Raw genomic sequence first — 23,795 nt, 5'->3', positions numbered from 1 at the left:
AAGAGCCTCATGGGGAGAATGAGAAAGCTGGCACCAGAATTTCACATGCCAATAAAACACTCCTTTAAACGATAAATTATCCTTTAAAATTTAAAACACACTTTCCATTCATTGTAACCACTGATTAGCAAAGTTAGTGTGGGTTATTGAGAGTTCCTAATATTCAGTACCTTTTGTCATTTAGCCTAGACTTTAAAAATAAAAATCTGTGGCTATAGAAATCCTTTAAATTGAGAAAGGAAGATACCTTTTTGAACATTAAACATTAAGATAAGGGCTGATGAAAAGAATGGTAGGTTCACCTATCCAAGTACTCACAGGTAAAATTATAAAAGATATTTAATTGCCCGTGTGGGTGGCAGTGATAATATGTACTACAAACTTCTTGAAGAGATTTTGTTAATGCCTCCAAAAAAATGAAGTTGCTAACCCTACTGGAAAAGGAAAAGCCAAAACAAAGACTCCAGAAATCTGTTAACACTACAACAGCGTCAATAAGCAAAGGGCGCTGTTTCAGACCTCCCTCTTCACCAGCACCACTGGGCTCGGAAAGCTGCCTCTTCAGAAGGCATTCCTCAAAGCTGCAGTCACGAGGTACAGCTAGAAAGTCCACACCAAGGGAGATCGGGGGCAGCGGGGAGTGAGACAGGAGGTCAGAGACCAATGAGGGTCAAAACCATGAAATAATGGATCTGTACTTAAATGAAGTATTTCATACACATGAGTACGACAACAAAAGCAACCACATTCACACATATACAAACACGTTGTAAGAAAAAGAGAAAGAAAACCCTATCGTATTCAAATTCAGATTAAATCCATCAGATACAAATCAGGAAGTAGGGGTAGTAGTTCACTATGAGTCTTTACTTGAAATTCCTGAAATGCCACTACAAAACCTGTCTAACACCCTCTCTTCCTGCTGTCTAACAAGTCACTAAGAATGCATTTTACAAGCTCCGGGCAAGCTGTGGAATGAAGAGTGCTTGCTGTATACAACTAGAAACCTGCCCTCTTCAGCACCAAACCCTCCCCCCCAGAGAGGTGGAAAAGTCTCACGGGAAAGAGATTAAAACACAGGATGGGAAGGCGGTGGAGGGGTGAACAGAAACAAAGGTTAAGAGAGAGAACTGAGAATTCCATAATTACCTGAAATTGTCTTCCCTTCCTCCCACTTCACTGTCAGTCATCTGGGTGAAAACTTCGGAATCCAACCAAAAGACACTGTCATCCCCTACAGTGCTGCTCTCACTTTCAGTCTCCATCTTATACTTTAAAACTGAAACCTCAAGGCATGGAATAAAGAACCCTTATGTCTAGGTTGTTCAGCTCTATTTACGAACACTCAGGTGTGCGGCCGATACACCAGTGACATGTGAGCACACTGGGCCAGTGCATGACGTCCCAGTGTAATTACAGCTGGTGAAGACAGGAAATCACACACCGCATACTCACTGTCTGCCGGCTGCACCTGTGACACCCAGGCCCCTCCCTCGGCCTCGGGCCCTGTGACCTACATAACCAAACCAGAACCCAAAGGAAGGGGATTTTTTTCAGTAATTACTTATTATTTATTTAATCACTATCTTAATCTTCTCACAGTACCCAGGTAAGTTGAAAATAGATGTTTTTAAAATGCAGGTGTTTCTGATTTATATATCCTTTTGCTATTTCAGACTTAAGAAAAACAAACAGAAAACTAGAAAAGATGACACTATATGCAAAGTTCTCCTGCACCAGGCATGATGAAAGGCACAGTTGTAGACCCCACGGTTCAGGAGGACCACAATGTGTAGACAGGATAAGTCCAAGGACCTGCCCAACTTCGTGCCTTTTGATACGACACACCCATCTTTCCTTCCCCTCAGTGATGACTGTTACATACACCTCTGCTGGGGTATCCAAAGCAGGACATTCACAGCCAGATTTGTCCAGGGCCTTAAAAAAAGCATCCTAACTTAAAATATGCTGAAAATTACATGCATGCAACATTCTCACAGATTATGTCAAGTACAGATGCTAACAGCAGCAATAGAATGACCTTCTGGGAACTGAGTGACAAGTACAGCATCTAGAGCACTGGCAAAGCCACCCCAGCCCCTGAGAGAGTGGTGTGGTGGTGCCGTTCACGGGCACGTCACACGCTCAGGGGCATCTGCCTGTCAACTGAGCAGCGACAAACTCCTGAGCCCTGGTTTTATACTCAATCTGACAAGATAAAAACAACTTAAAGGCATCTATTGCAATACCCTTGAATTTTCATCTAGCTGACTTCACTTATACAATGCTTTTTTCCTTCCTAAAAAATTACAACTTACATAACATGTTACTGTTTTAATATTGCTACTTCAAAACTCTGTATAATTTTAATCTACTGACTACAGTCATTAAATGTATTTCTGTTAAAACCAAAATTCATTGTCAAGCCTGGGAATAGATTAGGAAATCAAACTGTTCTTGATAATAGCAAATTTGGAAAAAATTCCTGAACAATTTACAGAGCTATCTTATAAACTAGTCCAATAATTTCCACTCAAAACAAATCCATACCAAATTTTGGCCCAAATAATCTATTTTAAAAATTAGAGGATTATTGAAATCTCTCTGTTATAAATCCGCTACCAATTCTAGACTCTGAAGACACAGAATTTAATCCCTCCCTCACTCCATCAATCAAAATAAATTCCTGAGGAACTGAAACTTTAAACATAAAAATAAAACCATAAGAGAAAAATCACAAAAAAAGCTCTTATCATCTCAAGTGGGAAAGTGCTAAGTATAATTTTAAGAAGCCCTAAAACAATAAAAATCTGATATTTTCATTTTTATCAATTTTTAAATCTTCTACATACACACACATATATATACATATACACACACATGTTATTAATATATGGAGAAGTGAAGTCAAAAGTAGATAAGTGAGAAAAAATATTTGGAACCTACGAGAGCGCATGTGGGTTAATTTCCTCAATATAACAAGTCCCATACACATGTAAGACTCAACAACCCGAAAAATCAGTGAGCAAAGACTATAAACAGAATAGTAATAGAAAAAGATAATATAACCTTAAAACATAGTAAGTATTTAATTTCACTCATAAAAGAAATGCAAAAATCCACAAGAAGATGCTTTTTTTTTTTAACAGGCAAAGATTTTTAAAGATTTTTAACAAACTGTTTGAAACAAGATGTGGTAAAATGAATACACACTTTGATAGAAATACAAAATGGTATGACCTCTGTGCCAGGCAAAACCTACTAAAACTCAAAATGCACAAATTTTTGGCCCAGCAATTCCAAAACTGTTCACTGTAGTAAACGTTTTATAGTCACAAAGTAGAATAGCAAAAACAAGCTAACTCGCCCACTAACAAAAACTAGATGATGAGAGGATGGAACGTCCCCAGCATGGAAAACCACACAGCTGAGCAAGTGAGAAGCACAAGCGAGCACGGCACGAGGTCTCGATATGGAACAAACCCTCAGGCACACACTTAAGACAAAGAAGACAGAGGCACAGGCATAGAACAGTGTATATGTGAAACCCTGCAGCTCACATTTTCGAAAAGGAAAAAGAAACATGCGTGACCAGGTGTGTGCAGGACACCAACAGAGGGACAGCACCAGGGGCACCAGTTGCCTCCAAAAGAAGAAACACAGCACGCTGAATACCACTGGTACTCATGCTTTTGTTCTCCACAAGTTCTGAACATCAACGATATAAAAATAAATAATAATAATAATAATAATAATTTAAAAGTAAGTATATTTCCCCTGGTATCAGGAGGAGGAGGAAGAAGAGGAGGAGGAGGCACTTCCAGCCAAGATGGAAGCATAGGTGGACACACTAGGCCTCCTCACACAGCCAAATTTAAGGACAACAAAGATTTAGAAACAAAAAAACAACCAGAACTGACAAAAAACTGAACTGTACAGAAGTCCGACGACCATTCATCCACACCAGTAAGAGGGGCAGAGTTGGTGACCAGTGGAGAGGGGTCACGGCAGAAAAAAGCAGCGGCTGGCAGACCCCGGGCACAGGGTGGCAACGAGCAGACCCAGTGAGGCACACAAGGCGGCTGGCTGACTGACCACAGTCACACTGTTCGAGTGCAGATGAAAACGGGCAGCGAGACAGACGGAGCAACCCAAGGCCCCAGCAACAGGAAATAAAGCCTAAAAGCACTGATTAAAAAAACTTGCAGGGGTTGAGGTGCCAGGAGAGACTCCCAGCCTCACAGGGGAGTTCTTTGGAGAGACTCACAGGGTCCTAGAATGTACACAAGCCCACCCACCCAGGAACCAGCCCCAGAAAGGCCCGGTTTGCTTGTGGGAAGTGGCAGAAGGGACTAAAGTCCAAGAGAGAGCACAGCAAGCACCATTGCTCCCTCTCTGACCCTGCCCCACATACAGGGTCACAACCCAGCCACTGGGTTGCCCCGCCCTGGTGAACACCTAAGGCTCTGCCCCTCACTACATTACAGGCGTGACAAGACCCCCCCCCCCAAAAAAAAAGCTCAAATGGAAGAACATATCAAAGCCCCAGAGCCAATACACCTGGCCGATCAAGAGGTAGCCAACCTATCAGACGCACAGTTCAAAGCACTGGTGATCAGGATGCTCACAGAATTGGCTGACTTTGGTCACAAATCAAATGAAAAAATGAAGGCTATGCTAAGTGAAATGAAAGAAAATGCACAGGAAACCAATAGTGATGGGAAGAAAACTGGAACTCAGATCAATGAAGTAGACCAAAAGGAAGAAAGAAACAACCAAACAGAAAAGAATGAAGAAACATGAATTCAGAAAAATGAAGAGAGGCTTAGGAACCTCCAGGACATCTTTAAACTTGCCAACATCCAAATTATAGGGGTACCAGAAGGAGAAGAGGAACAGCAACATGTGGGAAACTTATTTGAACTAATAATAAAGGAGAACTTCCCCAATCTGGCAAAGGAAACAGACTTCCAGGAAGTCCAGGAAGCTCAGAGTCCCAAAGAAGTTGGACCCAAGGAGGAACACACCAAGGCACATTACATTAGCTAATTACATTAGCTATGTAATGCTAATTACATTAGCCAAGATTAAATTGAAGGAGATAATCCTAGAGGCAGCAAGAGATACAGGGACAGTCACCTACAAAGGAGTTCCCATCAGACTGTCAGCTGGTTTCTCAAAAGAGACCTTACAGGCAAGAAAAGAATGGGCTGAAAAGAGGTATTCCAAGTCATGAAATGCAAGGATCTACATCCAAGATTGCTCTATCCAGCAAAGCTTTCATTTAGAATGGAAGGACAGATAAAGTGCTTCTCAGATAAGGTCAAGTTCAAGGAGTTCATCATCACCAAGCCCTTATTATATGAAATGTTAAAGGGACTTATCTAAGAAAAAGAAGATAAAAAAGATGAACAGTGAAAGGACAGCAAACTCACACTTATTAACAACCACACCTAAAACAAAAGCAAACTAAGTGGACAGCTAGATCAGGAGTGGAGCCACAGAAATGGAGATCACATGGAGGGTTAGCAATAGGGCAGTGTGAGGAGAAAGTACAGAGAATAGGTAGCATAGACAGTGGGGAGAAAATACGGGGAGGGCAGGAATAGTATGGGAAATGTAGAAGCTAAAGAACTTATGACACATGGACATGAACTAAAGGGGGGCATGTGGGTGGGAGGGGGTGTGCAGGGTGGAAGGGAATGAAGGGAGGAAATGGGACAAATGTAATAGCATAATCAATAAAATATATTTTAAAAAAGAGAAGGAGAAGGCAGCTTCTCCTGGTATCACAAATTATTCCGTTTTATTTCCCTAGAAGGGAGAATTAAGCTACTACCTGCCCACTTAAATTTATTTCAGGAAACACGCATTTTTTCCCATTATCTTCTGTTATAGAAATTTATTCTAGTAACTATTATCAATTGCGAAAATAATAATAATGTGAAACTTTTCAAAAATAAAATATAATAGAGAAGTAAAAAGAAAATATAGATAGCTCTTTAAAGACAGACATATTTAAATTTGAATAATACATTATTTAAGAATTGAATATCTGCCTATTTCTGATTTCTTTTCCTGAAGCCAGATATTAATGTTATTGTCTATGGTGCTGTACATCTGACATTTTCCAAATTCAGAATGAATGCAAAGCACATTTTATGATGTCTCCAACTGAACTGGCAAAATAATAAAGCAATTTTTAAAGTTTCTAAATTCAGAATCTTCAAGTTACATCACTACTCTCTTGTGGTAAGATAAGCAGGTTTAGAAACCAGCTCATGACTAATGGGTGTGCAATGCATTAGCTACTGTGTCACTATTATAAGTATTCCCATTAAATATACAACGTAAATGAAAACAACAGTCCTACTTTTGAGTATCCATGGCTTTCATTTTGGAAATACTGATAGATTACTTTTTAGTTTAATGAAGCTCAAATTATTCAAATTCCTTCTGTGCCACTTACTACCTGAAGTACTTAAGATCTCTGAAGTTCCATCCACGGCACCACCCTGCCTGAACGACATGAGCTCTGTTGCCCACTCCGGCTTCTCCACCAGCTCCCAAACCCTGGGCTCCATGCAGTTGCCTGGCCACCAGCTCAGCCAGCCAAGAGCAGAGCCAGCATCTGTGCAGATGGCCAGAGGCTCAGGTTCCTGGATTTTCCATCTCCTACTACTCTACCAGCATCTGGTGCAGCTTGAGGCTCAGAGGCCTAGCCAATGGGGTGGCTGTAGGTCTGAGAGCATAGGGGACACCCAGAGAGAGAGGGAGACTATGCAATGCCTGAAAGACTGACTGGCCTCCTACCTGGAGAGGGAGAGGGGCCAGGAGTTTGATAACCACAGACCACAGAGCAGAGTCCAGAAGGACTCCCTGGCAGAGACTGGAGGCATTACCTTAAGACTATCAAGGGCCCTGAAGGCTCAGATCTTTGCAAGTTCTGTGGTCAACGCCCATCTTGGTGATGATGACTTCAGTATCAAGTATGAGATGGAGCTGCTCATGTTCTGAGGAGGGTGACCTCAAAGGGCTCCAAAAGGTCTCTGATGACACTAATATCATTCAGTTGCAGCTGGAGACAGAGATCAGGGCTATCAAGAAAGAGCTGCTCTTCATGAAGAAGAACCATAAGGAGGAAGTAAACGGTCTGCAAAACCAGATTGTCAATTCTGGACTGACCATGGAGGAGGGTGCCCCTAAAGCTCAGGACCTCAGCAAGACCATGGCAGACATCAGGCCCAGGAGGATAAGCTGGCCTGGAAGAACCGAGAGGAGCCAGACAAGTACTGGCTCCAGCAGACTGAGGAGAGCACCACAGGTCACCTCCCAGACCACGTAGGGAGGAAATGTTAAGATGATACCCGCAGAGCTGAGACATACAGACCAGTCCTCGGAGATCAACCTGGACTCCATGAGGAATCTTAAGGCCACACTGAAGAACAGCCCAAGGGAGGCAGAGATGGGCTAGGCCATGCAGATGGAACAGCTCAAGGAGATACTGCAGCACCTGGAGTCAGAGATGCCCCGGACCTGGGCAGAGGGACAGGGCCAAGCTCAGGAGTATGAGGCCTTGCTGAATATCAAGGTCAACCTGTAGGCTGAGATGGCCACCTACCACCACCCACTGGCAGACCAGGAGGACTTTGATCTCGGTGGCTCCCTGGATAACAGCAACTCCATGCGGTGCATCCAAGAAACTACCATCTGCAGGACCATGGACAACAAAGCAGTATCTGAGGTCAACACCCAAGTTCTGAGGCATTAAGACAACAGAAGGTGGGGTGCCCCCTTGTGGTGCAATAGGGAAATAAAAAGTTTTGAAATCGTGAAATAGCAAAAAACCCCTCTGAAGTTAAATTTCCTCATCTGAACATAATAACTTTGCCTAATCACATTACAACCAAAGTGACTGAAAAAAACAGTACACCTAAAGTATTTAAGTGACACAATATTTATAAATAACAGACTCTGAGAAAATGGAAGGTGTAACTACAGAAAGATGTCTCGTGAATCTAGGTTTTAGGTCTACTAAAACATGTTAAACTCCTTTAAGTGAAGAATCAAAATGCTCCTAAAAACTCTTTTTATTTTTTTAAAGATTTTATTTATTTATTTATTTTTAGAGAGAGGAGAAGGGAAGGAGAGAGGAAGAGAAACATCAGTGTGTGGTTACCTCTTGCACACCCGCTACTGGGGAGCTGGCCTGCAACCCAGGCACGTGCCCTGACTAGGAATCAAACCAGTGACCCTTTGGTTCACAGCCCACACTCAATTCACTGAGCTATACCAGCCAAGGCAGAACTCTTTTTTAAATTACTAAAATATCATTATCTCCCTTAAAGATATTAACCAATGACCCCTTAATATCACAATCATCCAGTCAGTATACAAAGTTTTCCAATTGCCAGGAACCCTTTTTTTAAAAAGTTGGTTTGTTTTAATCAGGAAGTCCTACATGATACTTGAACAAAGGGAGACAAAAAAAAAAACCCAGAATTTACTTACAAAACTTTGTGTAAATTTTTACTTTTTGGTCACCCTCAAAGTGCTCGTCATTTGATGCAACCCACCTGAGACATTTTTCCACTGCCCAAAACAGTTTTTGAACTCATCAATTTTGATGCCTTTTAGTGCTTCAGCCATTTTTTATGTCACCTCTTCCACATCAGCAAAAGGTTTCCCTTTAAGAGCTTTTTTCATTAGGGAAAAAAAAAGTTGCTCAGGGCAAGATCAGGTGGTTGGGGGGGTGGGCATGAAGGTCATGCCGTTTCTGATCACAAACTGCTGACCACTCAGCACAGTGTGGGCAGGTCACTCTTAAACCACCCATCATGGAATGGGCAAACGTGCTCAGTCTTCAAAAGAAACTCACTGAAGCTGAATCCACACCCTCTCAGGATGATGCCAAGCTGGCGCACTGATACAGGTGGGTTCCTAGTGCACTCTCACCCCAGCCGGAGAAGCCTGTGTGACAAGGGGCCTGCCCTCCAGAAGAAAATTCTGGGTTTTTTGGTTCTCCCCCTCTTATGATTCAAAGGTTCCCCTTCCTTTTTCTGTCATATGTTTTTTGAAGAAAGGAGGTCCTATATAATCTCTAACATTGTGGATCTTGCTGATTATTTTCCAATAATGTCATTCTATGGATTCCTCTGTTTTATTTCCTTTACAGGCATTAATTCTTAAAAGCTATACTGAATGCTTTAGTTTGATGTTTTCTACCTTACCTTCCAGGCATCTAAAAATACAGAATGGTAAAAAGGATAGAAAATACAAAGAAGAAAATAATCAAAGGGCCACGGATAATCTTGCAATGACTTAACCAAGTAGAGAGTGAAGCAGCTATCCATGGTACAGCAGAAGAAAAGGTTTCAGGTGTTGTCTGACTTCTAACCTATAGGCTCTTGCCCCCTCTGCTGCCACCTAAGACATTTCTGTGTCCTCCTCCACAGTCTGCTGAGGACAAGGTCAATACCTGAGCACGTCCGAACAACCTATGACTAACACTAAGACTCCACCCAGTACATTTGCCACTAATTATTTCCTGTTATTTAAAAACAACAACAACAACAATATGAAAGCTGCATGAACTATGGAATATCCTCAAAGTAGAGGACAGAAACATTACAAATCAATCCTGCTTGGATAGGAAGGAACAGCTATCCCAGAATAAATGATCCAATACATGAAAAAAGCTGAAATGCCAGAATGTCCCATTCTAGTATGCTAAACTTAGAGAATAAATTCCTAAACATAAGAATAAATGGTTGTAGGAATCAGGGGGTCAAAGACCTACCTGTAACAGGCTGCATATCCGAGAAAACACGGATTCATGATATATAAAGTAACACAGAGGGATAAACATTAATAAACCTTCATGAACTTGGAAATCCAGCATGGTGGTACCAAATGCCATAGATCTGCCAAGGAAAACCAGACAATCCTCTCCTCCCAACCCCAAGAAAATACTGTTACTATTTGGTCAGTGCATCAGAATCTCCAAGTCAAGGAATAGCTGCAACAGCAAAAGTTGCAACAAGTAGCAACTAAGTCCACAAACTAGCAAGGAGTTTTTACATGAACAAATGGAAAAGACAATTCATCATGTACTGGTTTTTCTGCCAGCATCAACCAACAGCCACTAATAAAAACACTGCCTTAGAATAGTATAGCAATTTACTATTTTCAAAGCACTCTGACATATTTCAAAGCAAATGACAATCAACAGAGAGAAATAAACCAAGGGTGGGAATCTTATATCTAAAATACAGATTTGGGGAAACTAAACTTTTAAGAGAAAAAAAAGCATTAAGAATTGAATTCATTATAATCTTTCAATAACTGCATAGCCTCACGTAAAAAAGCTTAATAATAAAAACAGGTGTCACATGTCCCAAGAAATGAGCATACAAGGAGAGAGTATGGTCACTTGCAGCATTGTTTTCAAAAAAACAAAAACAAAAAACAAAATTAAGGCTGTTTCTTCAGCTGTGGCTTTAAAAAAGATTCTCCATCCATTCTTCTGCCCCCAAAAGTTCAGGAATATGCACACACTCATTAGTAACAATGACTCATAACCTATTTTGAGATTTTTTTTGATTAACAACAATTTGAAAAGCAAATTATCTTTGAGAGTATCAAGCTTGTTAAACATTCAAACCTTAAGGTGGAAGTTATTTTAATTAGAACTTAATTTACCTGAAATCAGGAGCACACAAAAGAAGTTATTTTTACAGAGGGATGGGGAGGAAGAATTGGATGGAATGAAGTCTCTGATCAGCTAAGGACAATATGAGGAAAAAAGGAAGAAGGCAAAAAGTAAACTTTATATGACTCCTTAGAAACTCGCAGATAAAACAGACATAAATCATTACCCAGAAGGTCTGGGAGTTATCAGTAAAAGGGCCAACACTGCTCCTCAAGACATTCTATAAATGACACCAGGCGACAAAATGATCAACTGCATGGCCCCTGGTTGTAAGTCAATATGGGGGTAGTTCCTTGGCTGCTGCTGACATCTTTGTTAGGCTATCACCCCTGAAATTGGGAATATTTGCCCCACTGAATATCCCGTGCGGATGTCTGCTATAGTAAAGAATCCAGCCAGTGGCTATTTACTGCTAAAATAAATGAAGGGCCAGAGAAATATGCATCAGGGAACATAAAGAACTTGAAACAACCATTAGCGCTTACAGAAGTTTCAGAGAGTCAAATAATTCTCACAGAAATCTTGAAGACCATCTATTCTGAAGTCAGTAAACTAAACTCCAGAAATTCAGGTTCCCTTTCTCTACCTCAGTGCAAACAGCTCAACTGTGATACAGTACAGCTGTGCAAGAGCCCAGCGGTGTTACCGGTCACCAATAGAACGGCGTGGCTGTGCAGCAGCACTGCTGCGGGTGGCCCCTCTTGGTCTAGACAGCCCTGCTCCACGCTGCTCCATGCTGCATTGCTAACAACCATAACCTCTACCTAGTTACCTGACACTGTACAAATAAGACGCTCACTGTGGGAAGCGGAAGCAAAACCATGATGTCTGTAAGATACGCACATGTGAGAAGTTCTATTTTCACAGCACAGAGACCTGGCAATCTGAAAGAAGAAAAATCACCATCTTATCCTAACTTTTTCATTTGGGACTTCTTGGGTCTATGGGAGCAAACTGTCCTCGCGAAGGCGATGCCAGCACTGCTGCATTCACACTCCTACAAAACACACTGCTTGACTCACCTCAACACGAGGTACACTTACCTCTCCACTAATATTTACTTTAAATGCTTATGTGACTCTATCACAGTTGGTAGAATGTCATAGCTACTACTACAGTACTTAACGCAGTACACTACAACTGTAAACATTCTCGCTGGGTCTGCTTACACAAAACCCCCCAGAAAACTTCAGAGCATTTCATGTATTTATATACGTGTACTTAAAGAGCATGTACTTCAAATATTTGTGATCCAGAATACTTACAAGAACCCAACAAGGTTTTAATTTGGAGGCTAAAAAGTTGCTCATTCTACATATAAAAAACAAACCTTACCTGGGCTACCGAATGATTAATTTGGATCTCAAGTTATATTTTCATCTGATATTTACCCAGCTGTTCCCAAAAATATATAATGCCTTGCTTTTATTTACTAAATCCCACCAAAAGTTTTTATTTCATAATAATACATTTCAAATAAAATACAGTACACTTAAAGAATCCAAGTTTTTATCTGCGTAAGCTGCAACTGTTTTGACTCACTCGGCAGTTTTGCAGCTTGAAAATTTAAAGGACACAAATTGTATGTAGGGTAATGAAGAAATGTCCCCCGGAGCACCAGCATGTAGCTATGCTCAAAGAAACTCACATTTCATTAAAAATGAACAAAATCACTGCTTCAGCTAAACCAGAAAAATACCGCAGGAGGTATTTTACCTGATACCAAGGATGGCATTTACCACTTATAGCATCGGACTTTTAATCTTCTATTTGTCAGAATTACTTGCCAAAGGCAAACAAGTGCCCTTTGTGCAATAATGTGCTCAAACAGCAAAGGAGAAAAGCGACTCATGCAAGAGTCGAAGATGTCATCACAGCATCCTGGGAACCCTTACTAAACATACTGCAGTACGTGTCAAAAACAGTGTGCCTGTCCTGGCTGGTGTGGCTCAGTGGACTGAGCGTAGGTCTATGAACCAAAGGCTCGCTGGTTTGATTCCCAGTCAGGACACATGCCTGGCTTGCAGGCCAGGTCCCCAGTAGGGGGCACATGAGAGACAATCACATATTGATGATTCTCTCGCTTTCTCCTTCCCTTCCCCTCCCTCTAAAGATAAATAAGTAAATTTTTTTTTAAAGTGTGCCTCCTCTCACTTGTATCAAATGAATTCTGCACTACTGAAACACAAATATTAGACTAAAACTACTGATAATGTGACAGGTTCCCTTAGCTTGAATTAAATTTTGTTACAGCCCTAGTGGGTGTGGTTCAGTTGTCTGGGCACTGTCCCTCGAAGCGGAAGGTTGACGGTCTGACCCCTGATCAGGCCACGTGCCTGGTTATGGGTTCGGTCCCCAGTCTAGGTGTGTAAACCAATCAAAGTTTCTCTTTCACATGGCTGTTTCTCTCCCTCTTTCCCTCTCTGAAAACAATCTTTTAAAAATAATATGTTGCAGGTAAGATATATACGTAATCTTTAATCCTCATCTGATGATATGAGGGAGGAACATCGATGTAAGAGAGAAACATCAATCAGTTGCCTCTCACGCGTACCTCAAATGGGGACTGAACCTGCAACCTGGGTGTGTGCCCTGACCAGCAACTGAATCTGCAACCTTCTGGTGCCCAGGATGACACTCTACCTAACTGAGCCGCCTGGCCAGGGCTGCAGATTTTTTTTTCTGAGAGTGCAACATTTTCATAATTCTACACAAGCCACTTAAGAAGATTTATTTCAAACATATGCAGTGCTCTCTGAGGTCCAAAATGATTAATCTTATATGAAGGAGCCACAGGGGTGATGAACTGAGGCATTAAATGAGTGCAGAAAGAATTAAGAGAATATACTCTAGCTTTATGGGGGCAGGGGGAGGTGGGTATGTGATTTAAATGATTTTAAATACAAATCATTAAAATCTTGAAGATAAGAACAATGTCTCATATTTACCTTGTCTTGTCCATTCTTGTTCCTCAAGAAACAATTTTTATAAGGGAACTACAATAGTACTACTCCCCCAAATCCCAAACCCCTGTCTAATCAAGAAAAAAAAGGTCAAACTCAAGCTGAGGGGCATTCTGAAAAATAGTCTACCAATATTAGTGGAGGTCATCAAAATGATGGGAAGGCTGAGAAATTGTCACAACCGAGTCCAAGGAGAATTAACAACCAAAGGGAACTTGATATCCCAGAACAGAAAAAGAACATTAGGAAGAAACTACAGATTCAAATAAAGTGTAAACCTTAGAAAATAATTTATGTGTCAATATTGATTGGTTCATTACATACAACAAATGTACCATACTAATGTAAGATGTTAACAAAAGGAGAAATTGGATACAGGGTAAAGGGAAACTCTCTGTACTATCCTGAATTCTATTACTGAAAGTGATTTAAAATGCTGCTCAAACTGGATTAAACATAAAAGAAATGTATTGGCTCATAAAACTGAAAATACCTGAGGGCTGGTGTGTCTCGCTTTAAGCACAGAGATGCAGAGGTTTCAAATGGCTTCGGAAAGGTGTCTCTCCATTTGTTAGCTTTACTCTGCTCTCCACATATTGGCTCTAGTCTTAATTTTCATGCAGTTTTGCTATATTTGTTTTAAAAGTAAAAGCTTGTTCCAAAGTAACTGATAAATTAGGGAACAATTTGAACACAGTACGAATTTTGCATTTGCTTATGCGTGATTTCATCTCATGGAAGCACTAGGTCAGAAGTCAGCAAACTTGTTCTGAAAGGACCATATAGTAAATATTGTATGGTCTCTGTCACAATTACTCAATGATGCCTTTGTGGAAGGAACAGCCAGAGCAACAGTAAATAAGTAGGCAGGGATGTTTTCCAATAAAACTTTAGTTAACCAAATACAAGCAGGCCCTGGGCTTGTCACTCGGGTACTGAGTGAATGCAGAAAAGTGCACTCAGCCGCACCAAGCCACGCAGGAATGCCAAGAACGCACAAGGACACCGAGTCACAGCCGTCCACCGGTGGTGGTGTTCCGACTTTCCGTTTGATTCATCAGCCTCCTTCCATCACTTCTCAACTCAGGCTGTAGCCCTTGCTACCACAAGGTGGCCACAGTCCCCCACCATCTCTTCTCAAATCTCCCAAGAGACTCAGTTTAATTGGGAACGCTTAGATTTCTTATAAACTTCTGAATTAATCACTGTGTCCAAAAGACATATACTGTGCTGACTGGTCTGGAGATCCTTGCAACAGGAGGATGGAGTTCCTACCTGCTCCCTAAGGAACCAGGACTGGGATGGAAAAGCATTTCCAAACAAAAGTCAAGGGAGAGAGAGAAGAAGAGAGAGGTAGAGGGAAAGGGAGGGAGAAAGAGAGGGAAACAAATATCTACAAGGTCTACATATAGCAGTGACAGAGTGGCATCGCTTCGAGTGTCATTATGCAAACTCAATAATACCTATTCAGTATTGGGTGTGATTAGAAGTAGTTCAAAGACACGAATTTTCAATATAAAGGGGCTTCGAAAAAATCTAACTCAGTGTATTTCACCTGGTACTCAACTAAAAAAAACCACAGCAAATCCATTTCATTGCTGGTAAAAAATATATACAGAATTCAGTGAAGATGGCATGCTTTTATTCTGTTCTTTATAGAAAATTTAAAGGGTTATCAAGGATACTTTTGACTAGGCATTACTTTTACCTTGCCCAGTGACTTCAAAACTAACCCATGGAGTAAGAAACAAACACAGAAACCAACACAGGGAGGCTGCCAAAATGGGGAGACAAAGAAACATGGCCCAAAGGAAAGAACAGATCAAAACTCCAGAAAAGGAGCTGAACAAAATGGAGATAAGCAATCCATCAGATGCAGAGTTCAAAACACTGGTTATAAAGATACTCGAGGAACTTAGTTCCGACCTCAGCAGCATAAAAAAGATCCAATCAGAAATGAAGGATACACTAATTGAAATAAAGAACAATTTACGGGAAACAACAGTAGAGTGGATGAAGCTGAGAATCGAATCGATGATTTGGAGCATAAGGAAGCAAAAAACCACCAATCTGAACAACAAGAATAAAAAAAACACAAAAAAACAAGGATAGTGTAAGCAGCCTTTGGGACAGCTTCAAGCATTCCAACACTTGCATCACAGGGGTGCTTGAAGGTGAAGAGAAAAAGTAAGAAATTGGAAAATATTTGAAAAAATAATGGAAGAAAACTTCCCTAATTTGGTGAAGGAAATAGAAATGCAAGTCCGGGAAGCAAATTCCCAAACAGAATGGATGCAAAGAGGCCTAGTCCAAGACACATTATAATTAAAATGCCAAAGGTTAAAGATAAAGAGAGAATCCTAAAAGCACCAAGATAAAAGTAGTCAGTTACCTATAGGGGAGTTCCATAAGACTCAGCTGATTTCTCAAAAGAAACTTTGCAGGCTAGAAAGAACTGGCAAGAAATATTCAAAGTCATCAAAAGCAGGGACCTACAGCCAAGATTGCTCTACCCAGCAAAAATATCATTTAGAATCAAAGGGAAGATAAAGAGTTTCCCAGACAAAAAACAAAAACAAACAAAAAACTAAAGTATTTTATTATCACCAAACCATTATTATATGAAATGATAAATGTTCATATTTAAAAAAAAGAAAATCAAAGCTATGAACAATAAAATGGCAATAAATACATATCCGTCAACAATTGAATCTAAAAAACTAAGCAAACAAGAAGGACAGAGACAAAATCCTGAATACGGGGAGCATTTTGATAGTTGCAAGATGGGAGGGAGTTGTGAGAGAATGGGTGAAGAGGTGGGGGAATTAGGTACAAATAAATAGTTACAGTTAGCCAAGGGAATGTAAAGTACTGTACAGGAAATGAATTAGCCAAAGAACTTTTATACATGACCCATGGACAGGAACAATAGTGTAGAGATTGCCCATGCCTAAGGAAAGGGGGTACTGGGATTGGAGAGAGGAAAGAGTGGAAAATCAAGACAACTGCAATAGTACAACCAATAAAATATAATTTAAAAAACCAAATTATTGGTAATTAATACACCATTCACATGTAACAGGTTATTTGGAAGGAATATTACTTTAATTTTCCTTAAATCATATTTATAGTAGCTTCATACATTGCCTAAGAAAAGTTTTTCTATTGTGCTACTGACTCAAATATCCAACATTCTGAATTACTTAAAAGCTGACCAATACATTTTTTACATTGTATGACAGTAAACTCTAGCCCACCGTGACTACCATGGAGCAGCCCAGTGACGGTGGCATTAACTGGAGGTCTGAAGGTGTGCGAAGACAGCAAGGGCACAAAAGGTAGCAAGTACAATGAACAGGCTATCGGCAGGTTTGGGGCCACTGGAAATGAATCATATCTGAGTCCCTTAAAATGTCAGTATTTTTTTAATTAAGTTACTTAAAGATTTTAATTTGTATCACATTGACTAGAACAGTCAGCATGGTATGAGATATGTATACATAATATTAATGTGGCCAAATAACAAGCAACAAAAATATTTTTAGCTGCAAAATGAAACATCGGGCTAGCTGCTAATAAAGAATCAGAACATCAGGTGGCAGTCTTGTGAAAGAAATAATTACTATAACATAATGGCTGAGAGCATGAACCTGACATTTAACATTATACTCTTTGGCCAATCCAGATTATTTTATAAAATATACTTAAAAAGACATTTTTTTCCAAACCTACAATCCATAGCCTTAAGGAAAATGCTTCAGATGCTACTAAAAAACGCAATTATTTTTGGACCTGGATAAAAAAAGTCTGCACTCTCCTTAATCTCTCCCATTTGAATTTACAGTGAAAATCCAAGTAAAATATGTAATAAATGATGCAACTGTCTGTATTCCGTAACATAATTACTGGTTTGTTCTATTTACTGTGTTTTCAATTTGCTTTCAAAACATCTTCAGTAAAAGCATTTTTCTAGATGACAGTAAAATAAAGGACTCTTTAATTTCAGCATTTTTGTCCTCTGCAAGCTAAATTTGAGATGTCAAATTAAACAAGAAAATACTTTTAAAATAACATTTCACAAGTGTATGTCTGAGAGTAAAAGTTTTTTAAAAATAAAATTAAACTATCTTTAAACTAAACTATTTCCAAAAAATGTAACAAATGCTGCATTTCAAATCAATTCAATGGTTAACTTATAAAATATAAGAATGTAATGAATAGAGCCTAAAAATATAGTAATCAATAATATAATTTTTCATAGTTATATAGCACATAAGTATTTTATGGTTCCTATGCAAATATTTACTCTGTTGTGTTGATGTTGTTTTATATTAAGAAATTCTCCCCCATTTTTGACAGCTATTAAATATGTAGTTAAGAATTATGTTTTCTGGTTACAGATAAAACCTCAGTAGAAAAGCACTTTTCTGTTAAATTAAATATACTAACAAGCAAGCAGCTCACAGTAAATCCAAAATAACTGGAATATTATTTCCATTGGCAAATATAAACATATTCTGCTGTCAGCAAACCAAATATATGTACCATATTTTTAGGGCTATAAGGCATACCAGGTCATAAGACACACCTAGGTTTTAGAGAAGGGAAATAGAAAAAAATTGAAAGCAAAAAATGTGATAAAATATTATTAACCTATGACCCAATATTTAATAACCTGGCCACCCCACACACACACACACACAGTGAGCCAGGTAAGCTACATTTGGACTATAAGACACACCTCTATTTTCCTCCCAAATTTGGAGGGTGCATCTTATAGTCTGAAAAATACAGTAACTTTACATTTTAAAAACCTAGAAAAGCCCTGCTTTTGGTAATGGTTAAAGTGTTTGTATTTTTTCATCAAGTGATATATCTCCAAGAAGTTAAGAACCATCAATCATGGACAAAATCTGAGACGAGTACTTGAAAACACTGAAGAGTAACAAAGAGACAAACACCTAATGAAGGGATACACAGGTTTGGCCCAGAGACACTCTGAAGGGGGTTATCCCATTTCAGAACTCCCTACAGCTCAGCTCCTTCTTGAGATTTCTTCACAGCTTAACCTTTTCTACCCATTTCTCTCTTCCCTTCCTTTTTCTTCCCCTCTCTTCTACAGATACCAATAATATCCTGATAAACTTTCTTCACGTGAATCTCTCTGTTCCATGGAGTCTTCACTAGCAACAAAAAGCCAGCCAACCTATCAGGGATTCAACCATTTAAAACACAACCACACTTATGGGTGAGAACCACATTGCTAAGCCTTCCCCCTGTGAAAACAATTCCCATAGTGGAGCAGTGCCACAAGTTCAAGCAGAAAGCCGGTCTTATATTGTGGAAGTGTCAAATGACAGTTCACAATCACCAAAGTGGGTGTAAGTGTGAGGACAGAAATCCTAGAAAAAGGAGGGCTAGAGAGGAAACCTGCACACTAAAATAAGCTCACTTCAAACCCCCTAACTCGTGTGCACAGCAGACTCCTTGGAGCTCAGTGAAAGCAACAGCTGGAACGACGAAAGAGGCTGAGCAGGTATCTCAGCTGCTGCCCACCACCGGGGAAACAGAATGTTCTGTTTGAGCCAAGCCAAGTTAAACTTCTGGGCAAAAAGCTCAGACTTTACACGGCATACCTTAAAAGTAAAGACCATGTCCCAGGATTAAGGAGTCTCCTTGGTCTAGAACAAAACCAACTCACCCTGACATAGTATAAAACCAAGCTACCAAATGTTCAATGTGATCAACCAATAATTTAACTACCAGAAGCAAAATTAACAGAAAGGTAACAGAAGATAAGTTCTCTATAATGAATCATCCATAATGACTGGAATACAACAAAAAATTACTAGGCCATAATAAAGAGAAAAAGCTGACAATGGAAATAAATCATGCAATGACCCAGATATCGCAATTAGCAGGTAATTTAAATATAGAATAAACACTCTAATTAAACTGCAGACATTGCCAAACTTGATAAAGAAGTATAGACCCTGAAAAAGAAGATGAAGACACCTACTAAGTATTCCTGGTAGCTAACTGGGAAAGAAGGAAGAGAGGGAGGAAGGGAGGGAGGGAGTGAGGGAAGGAGGGAGGGGAAGAAAAGAAAAGAAAGGAAAAAAGAGAAACCCAAAGAGCTTAGCAGCCATTTCTATACAGGGCCTCTCATGCAAACTGCACTTTGGCGAGAGGCCTGCACTAAGCTGCCTGCCTGCTCTGTGTTCCTGCCATCTGAGCCAGGCCTTATAAAGGAGTTCTGGAATTGCATTTCGCCCAATAGGACTGAGGCTTCCCTGTACAATTGGAGTTGTGTGGCCATATTCCTATCAGCATCTTTACAAACAATAGTGCCTCCATTCTGACTAATCAGGACAGTGCCTTTTAACCAATCAAACTATGAGAATTTGAAGTACTTATTTACATGAAGAGAGCCCATCAGGGACCAGGGATTTCTGTTATAAGTCAGCTCCCCTCTGGCTCAGAGAGCACACTTTCCCTTTCCTGAACCAACTGACCACTGTGTTTCCCCAGGTGGAGCTGAAACATTAAAGATGAAACACCAAAAATGACTCATCAAACCAGAGCAGAGAAAAGCGGGGCACAGCAGAGCAACGTGGAGCAGAACAGAGTTGTCCACTGATGAACACTCAGGTTGCTTCCAATTCTTGGCTATTGTAAATAATGCTGCAATAAAGATATGGGTCTGTCCAGAAGGTATCCAGCCGTGTAATTACAAAAATAGAGACATTTATTCAAGATACAAGATACAAGAAACACTGGATATGGGACAGTGACACTTCCATTGCCTTCAAAGAAATGACAACCTCACAGTTCTCCTCACAGTTCTCTCTCATAGGTTGTCTCCATCAGCTGCCCCGTAGTATTTTCCTGAATCTCATCAATGGTCTGAAATCTCTTCCCTTTCAAAGGTGATTTCAGTTTGGGGAAAAGCTAGAAGTCACAGGGCGCCAAATCTGGGGTGTAGTGGGGCTGAGTCACTTGGGTGATTTGCTGTTTCGCAAAAAAAAAAAAGACCTCTGCACAAGACATGATGCACCAGCAGACACATTGTGGTGATGAAACTGCGTCTTCTGAATCATCCTAATGGTTTCCACAGAGAAATGTTCAAGCTTACCGCAAAATTTGATGCAGATTTGTTGCTCTACTTGCTCAGTCATTTTGAATGAGACAGCCACACAATACACATGATCACTCAATGGCATCCACCACCCCCAGTGACTAGTACAGTGAAGTCATCATTGCTCACACATGCGCATTCCAGTCCACTGTCCTTGGCTACCAGGTCACATCAATATCGCACAAAAAGTCCTAATTTTATTAACAATGGCTGGACTTTTTCCAAACAGACCTCATATATTTCTTTTCAATTTAGTGTTTTGGGTTTCTTTCAATAAATACCTAGAACTAGAACTGCCTTCTTTGTCTCTTTTAATAACCTTTGTTTTAAAGTCTGTTTTGTCTAATGTAAGTATTGCTGGCCCAGATTTTTTTGTTTTGTTTTCCCTTTCTTGTAATATTTTTCCCATCTTTTTACTTTTCAGTCTGTCTTTGATGTAAAGTGGCTCTCTTATTGACAGCATATGTAAGGGTATTGTTTTCTTAGCCATTCAGCCACCCTGTCTTTTTATTAGATTGAAGCATTTAATCCATTCACATTTAAAGTAATTGTTGATAAAGATGTAGCTATTGCCATTTTATTATTCATAGTTTGGAGGTTTCTTCTTTTTTTTCTCTTCTTCAAGAAGACCCTTTAACATTTCTTGTAATTCTGATTTGATGGTGATGAACTCCTTTAGCTTTTGTTTTCTATTGCAAGTTTATTACCAGTCCTTCGATTCTAAATGATAGCTTTCCCGGGGAAGGTAATCTTGGTTGTAGGTCCTTGCTTTTCATCACTTTGAAAATTTCATGCCAATTCCTTCTGGCCTACAAAGTTTCTGTTGAGAAATCAGTCAAAAGCCTTATAGGAGCTCCCTTGTAGGTAAATAACTGCTTTTCTCTTGCTGTTATTAAGATTGTCTTTATACTTCTGGCCAAGATGGAGGCGCAGGCGGAAACACTGTGCCTCCTTGCACAACCAAGTTTAAAGACAACAAAGTTTTAGTAACAAAAATGCAACCAAAACACAGAAAATTGAACTGTACAGAAGTCCAACAACAACGAACCATTCAGCCAGGCCGGTAAGAGGGGCGGAGCCAGCAGCTGGCCGAGCAGGGTTGCGCAGGAAAAACTGGCCAGACCAAACCAGGTGCACAGGCAGCAGCTGGCAGATCCCAGGTGTGGAGTGGCAATAGGCAGACCCAGTGAGGGCGCAGGGCGGCTGGCTGACCAAGGTCACACATTCACACTCAGATAAACCAAGCGAAGAAGCGAGCAGTGAGACAGACCGCGCAGGCCCCAGCGGCTTGCAGGAAGCAGCAGAGAGGACTGCTATTACCCATGTCTGGCCCCCACATACAGGGTCACAACCCAGCAACTTGGGTTGTCCTGCCCTGGTGAACACTTAAGGCTCCGCCACTCATACATAACAGGCGTGAACAGACCAGAACATTATGGCTCAAGAACAGCTCAAAGCCCCAGAGCCAATAATTCTAAGCAACCAAGAAATAGCCAACCTATCGGATGCACAGTTCAAAACACTAATGATCTGGATGCTCACAGAACTGATTGATTTTAGTCACAAATTAGAGGAACAAATAAAGGCTAAACTAATTGAAGAAAAATGCACAGGAAACCAACAGTGATGGGAAGAAAACTGGGACTCATTATCAATGGAGTGGACCAGAAGGAAGAAAGAAACAACCAAGCAAAAAATAAGAAAGGAACAATTATTTTTAAAAATGAGGAGAGAAAAAAAAAATGAGGAGAGGCTTAGGAACCTCCAGGACATCTTTAAGCATTCCAACATCCAAATTATAAGGGTACCAGAAGGGGAAGAGCAAGAGAAAACTTATTTGAACAAATAATAAAAGAGAACTTCCCCAATCTGGCAAAGGCAATGGACATCCAGGAAATCCAGGAAGCTCAGAGAGTCCCAAAGAAGTTGGACCCAAGAAGGAACACACCAAGGCACATCATCATTACATTAGCCAAGATTAAAATGAAGGAGATAATCCTAGAAGCAGCAAGAGATAAGGGGACAGTCACCTACAAAGGAGTTCCCATCAGACTGTCAGCTGATTTCTCAAAAGAGACCTTACAGGCAAGAAGGGGCTGGAAAAAAGTATTCCAAGTCATGAAATCCAAAGACCTACATCCAAGATTGATCTATCCAGCAAAGCTTTCATTTAGAATGGAAGGGCAGATAAAGTGCTTCTCAGATGAGGTCAAATTCAAGGAGTTCATCATCACCAAGCCCTTATTATATGAAATGTTAAAGGGACTTATCTAAGAAAAAGAAGATAAAAAAGATGAACAGTGAAAGGACAGCAAACTCACAGTTATTAACAACCACACCTAAAACAAAAACAAACAAGTAGAACAGGAGCAGAACCATAGAAATGGAGACCACATGGAGGGTTAGCAACAGGGGAGTGGGAGGAGAAGTGGGGGAGAAGGTACAGAGAATAAGTAGCATAGACAGTAGGTAGAAAATAGACAGGAGGAGGACAAGAATAGTATGGGAAATGAAGAATAGAATCTGAAGAACCTGTGACACATGGACATAAACTAAAGGGTGGGGGAGGGGTGTGCAGGGTGGAGGGGAATGAAGGGGGGGAAATAGGACAACTGTAATGCCATAATCAGTAAAATATATTTTTTAAAAAATAAATACAAAAAAGAAAGATTGTCTTTAACCTTTGACATTTTAATTAGAATAATTCTTGGTGTGGAACTCTCTGCACTTCCTGGAATTATTTGCCTATTTCCTTCACCAGGTTAGCAAAGTTTCTGTCATTATTTCTTCAAATAGATTTTCAATTCCTTGTTCTCTCTCTTCTCTTTCTGGTACCTCTATGATGTGACTGTTTTAACTCTTGAAGTTTTCCCAGAGGTCCCATACACTGTCCTCATTTTGGGACATTCTTCTTTTTCCTGTTCTGATTGGGCATTTTCTGCTTCCTTACTTCCCAAGTTGCTGATTTTATCCTCTGCTTTGG

General features: G+C 40.2%; 1 protein-coding gene and 1 pseudogene across 3 annotated transcripts in view; one reads left to right on the top strand and one right to left on the bottom strand.

Moving 5' to 3' along the window:
• The window catches only part of ARHGAP32 (Rho GTPase activating protein 32), a 275,104-nt gene that overhangs the window by 192,768 nt on the left and 58,541 nt on the right, over positions 1-23,795 (bottom strand). Inside the window, exon 1 of one of the 3 annotated variants that reach the window (XM_053659422.1) lies at positions 1,150-1,398. The exons of 1 other annotated variant lie outside the window; for it this stretch is intronic. In XM_053659422.1, coding sequence (XP_053515397.1) covers positions 1,150-1,265 — 116 coding nt within the window. In that variant the 5' untranslated portion in view covers positions 1,266-1,398. Of the gene's footprint in view, positions 1-1,149; positions 1,399-23,795 lie in introns of those variants that run through there. One more of the 3 variants, XM_037134235.2, reaches the window with a different exon arrangement.
• LOC119047478 (keratin, type I cytoskeletal 18-like) lies at positions 6,529-7,771 on the top strand (annotated as a pseudogene).

Source organism: Artibeus jamaicensis, unplaced genomic scaffold (genome assembly GCF_021234435.1).
Source record: "Artibeus jamaicensis isolate MK-2021 breed Jamaican fruit bat unplaced genomic scaffold, CSHL_Jam_final scaffold_660, whole genome shotgun sequence".
In the NCBI taxonomy this organism is placed as follows: domain Eukaryota; kingdom Metazoa; phylum Chordata; class Mammalia; order Chiroptera; family Phyllostomidae; genus Artibeus; species Artibeus jamaicensis.
The sequence above is the reverse complement of the archived record's forward strand: the minus strand, read 5'-3'. Positions and strand labels throughout refer to the sequence as shown.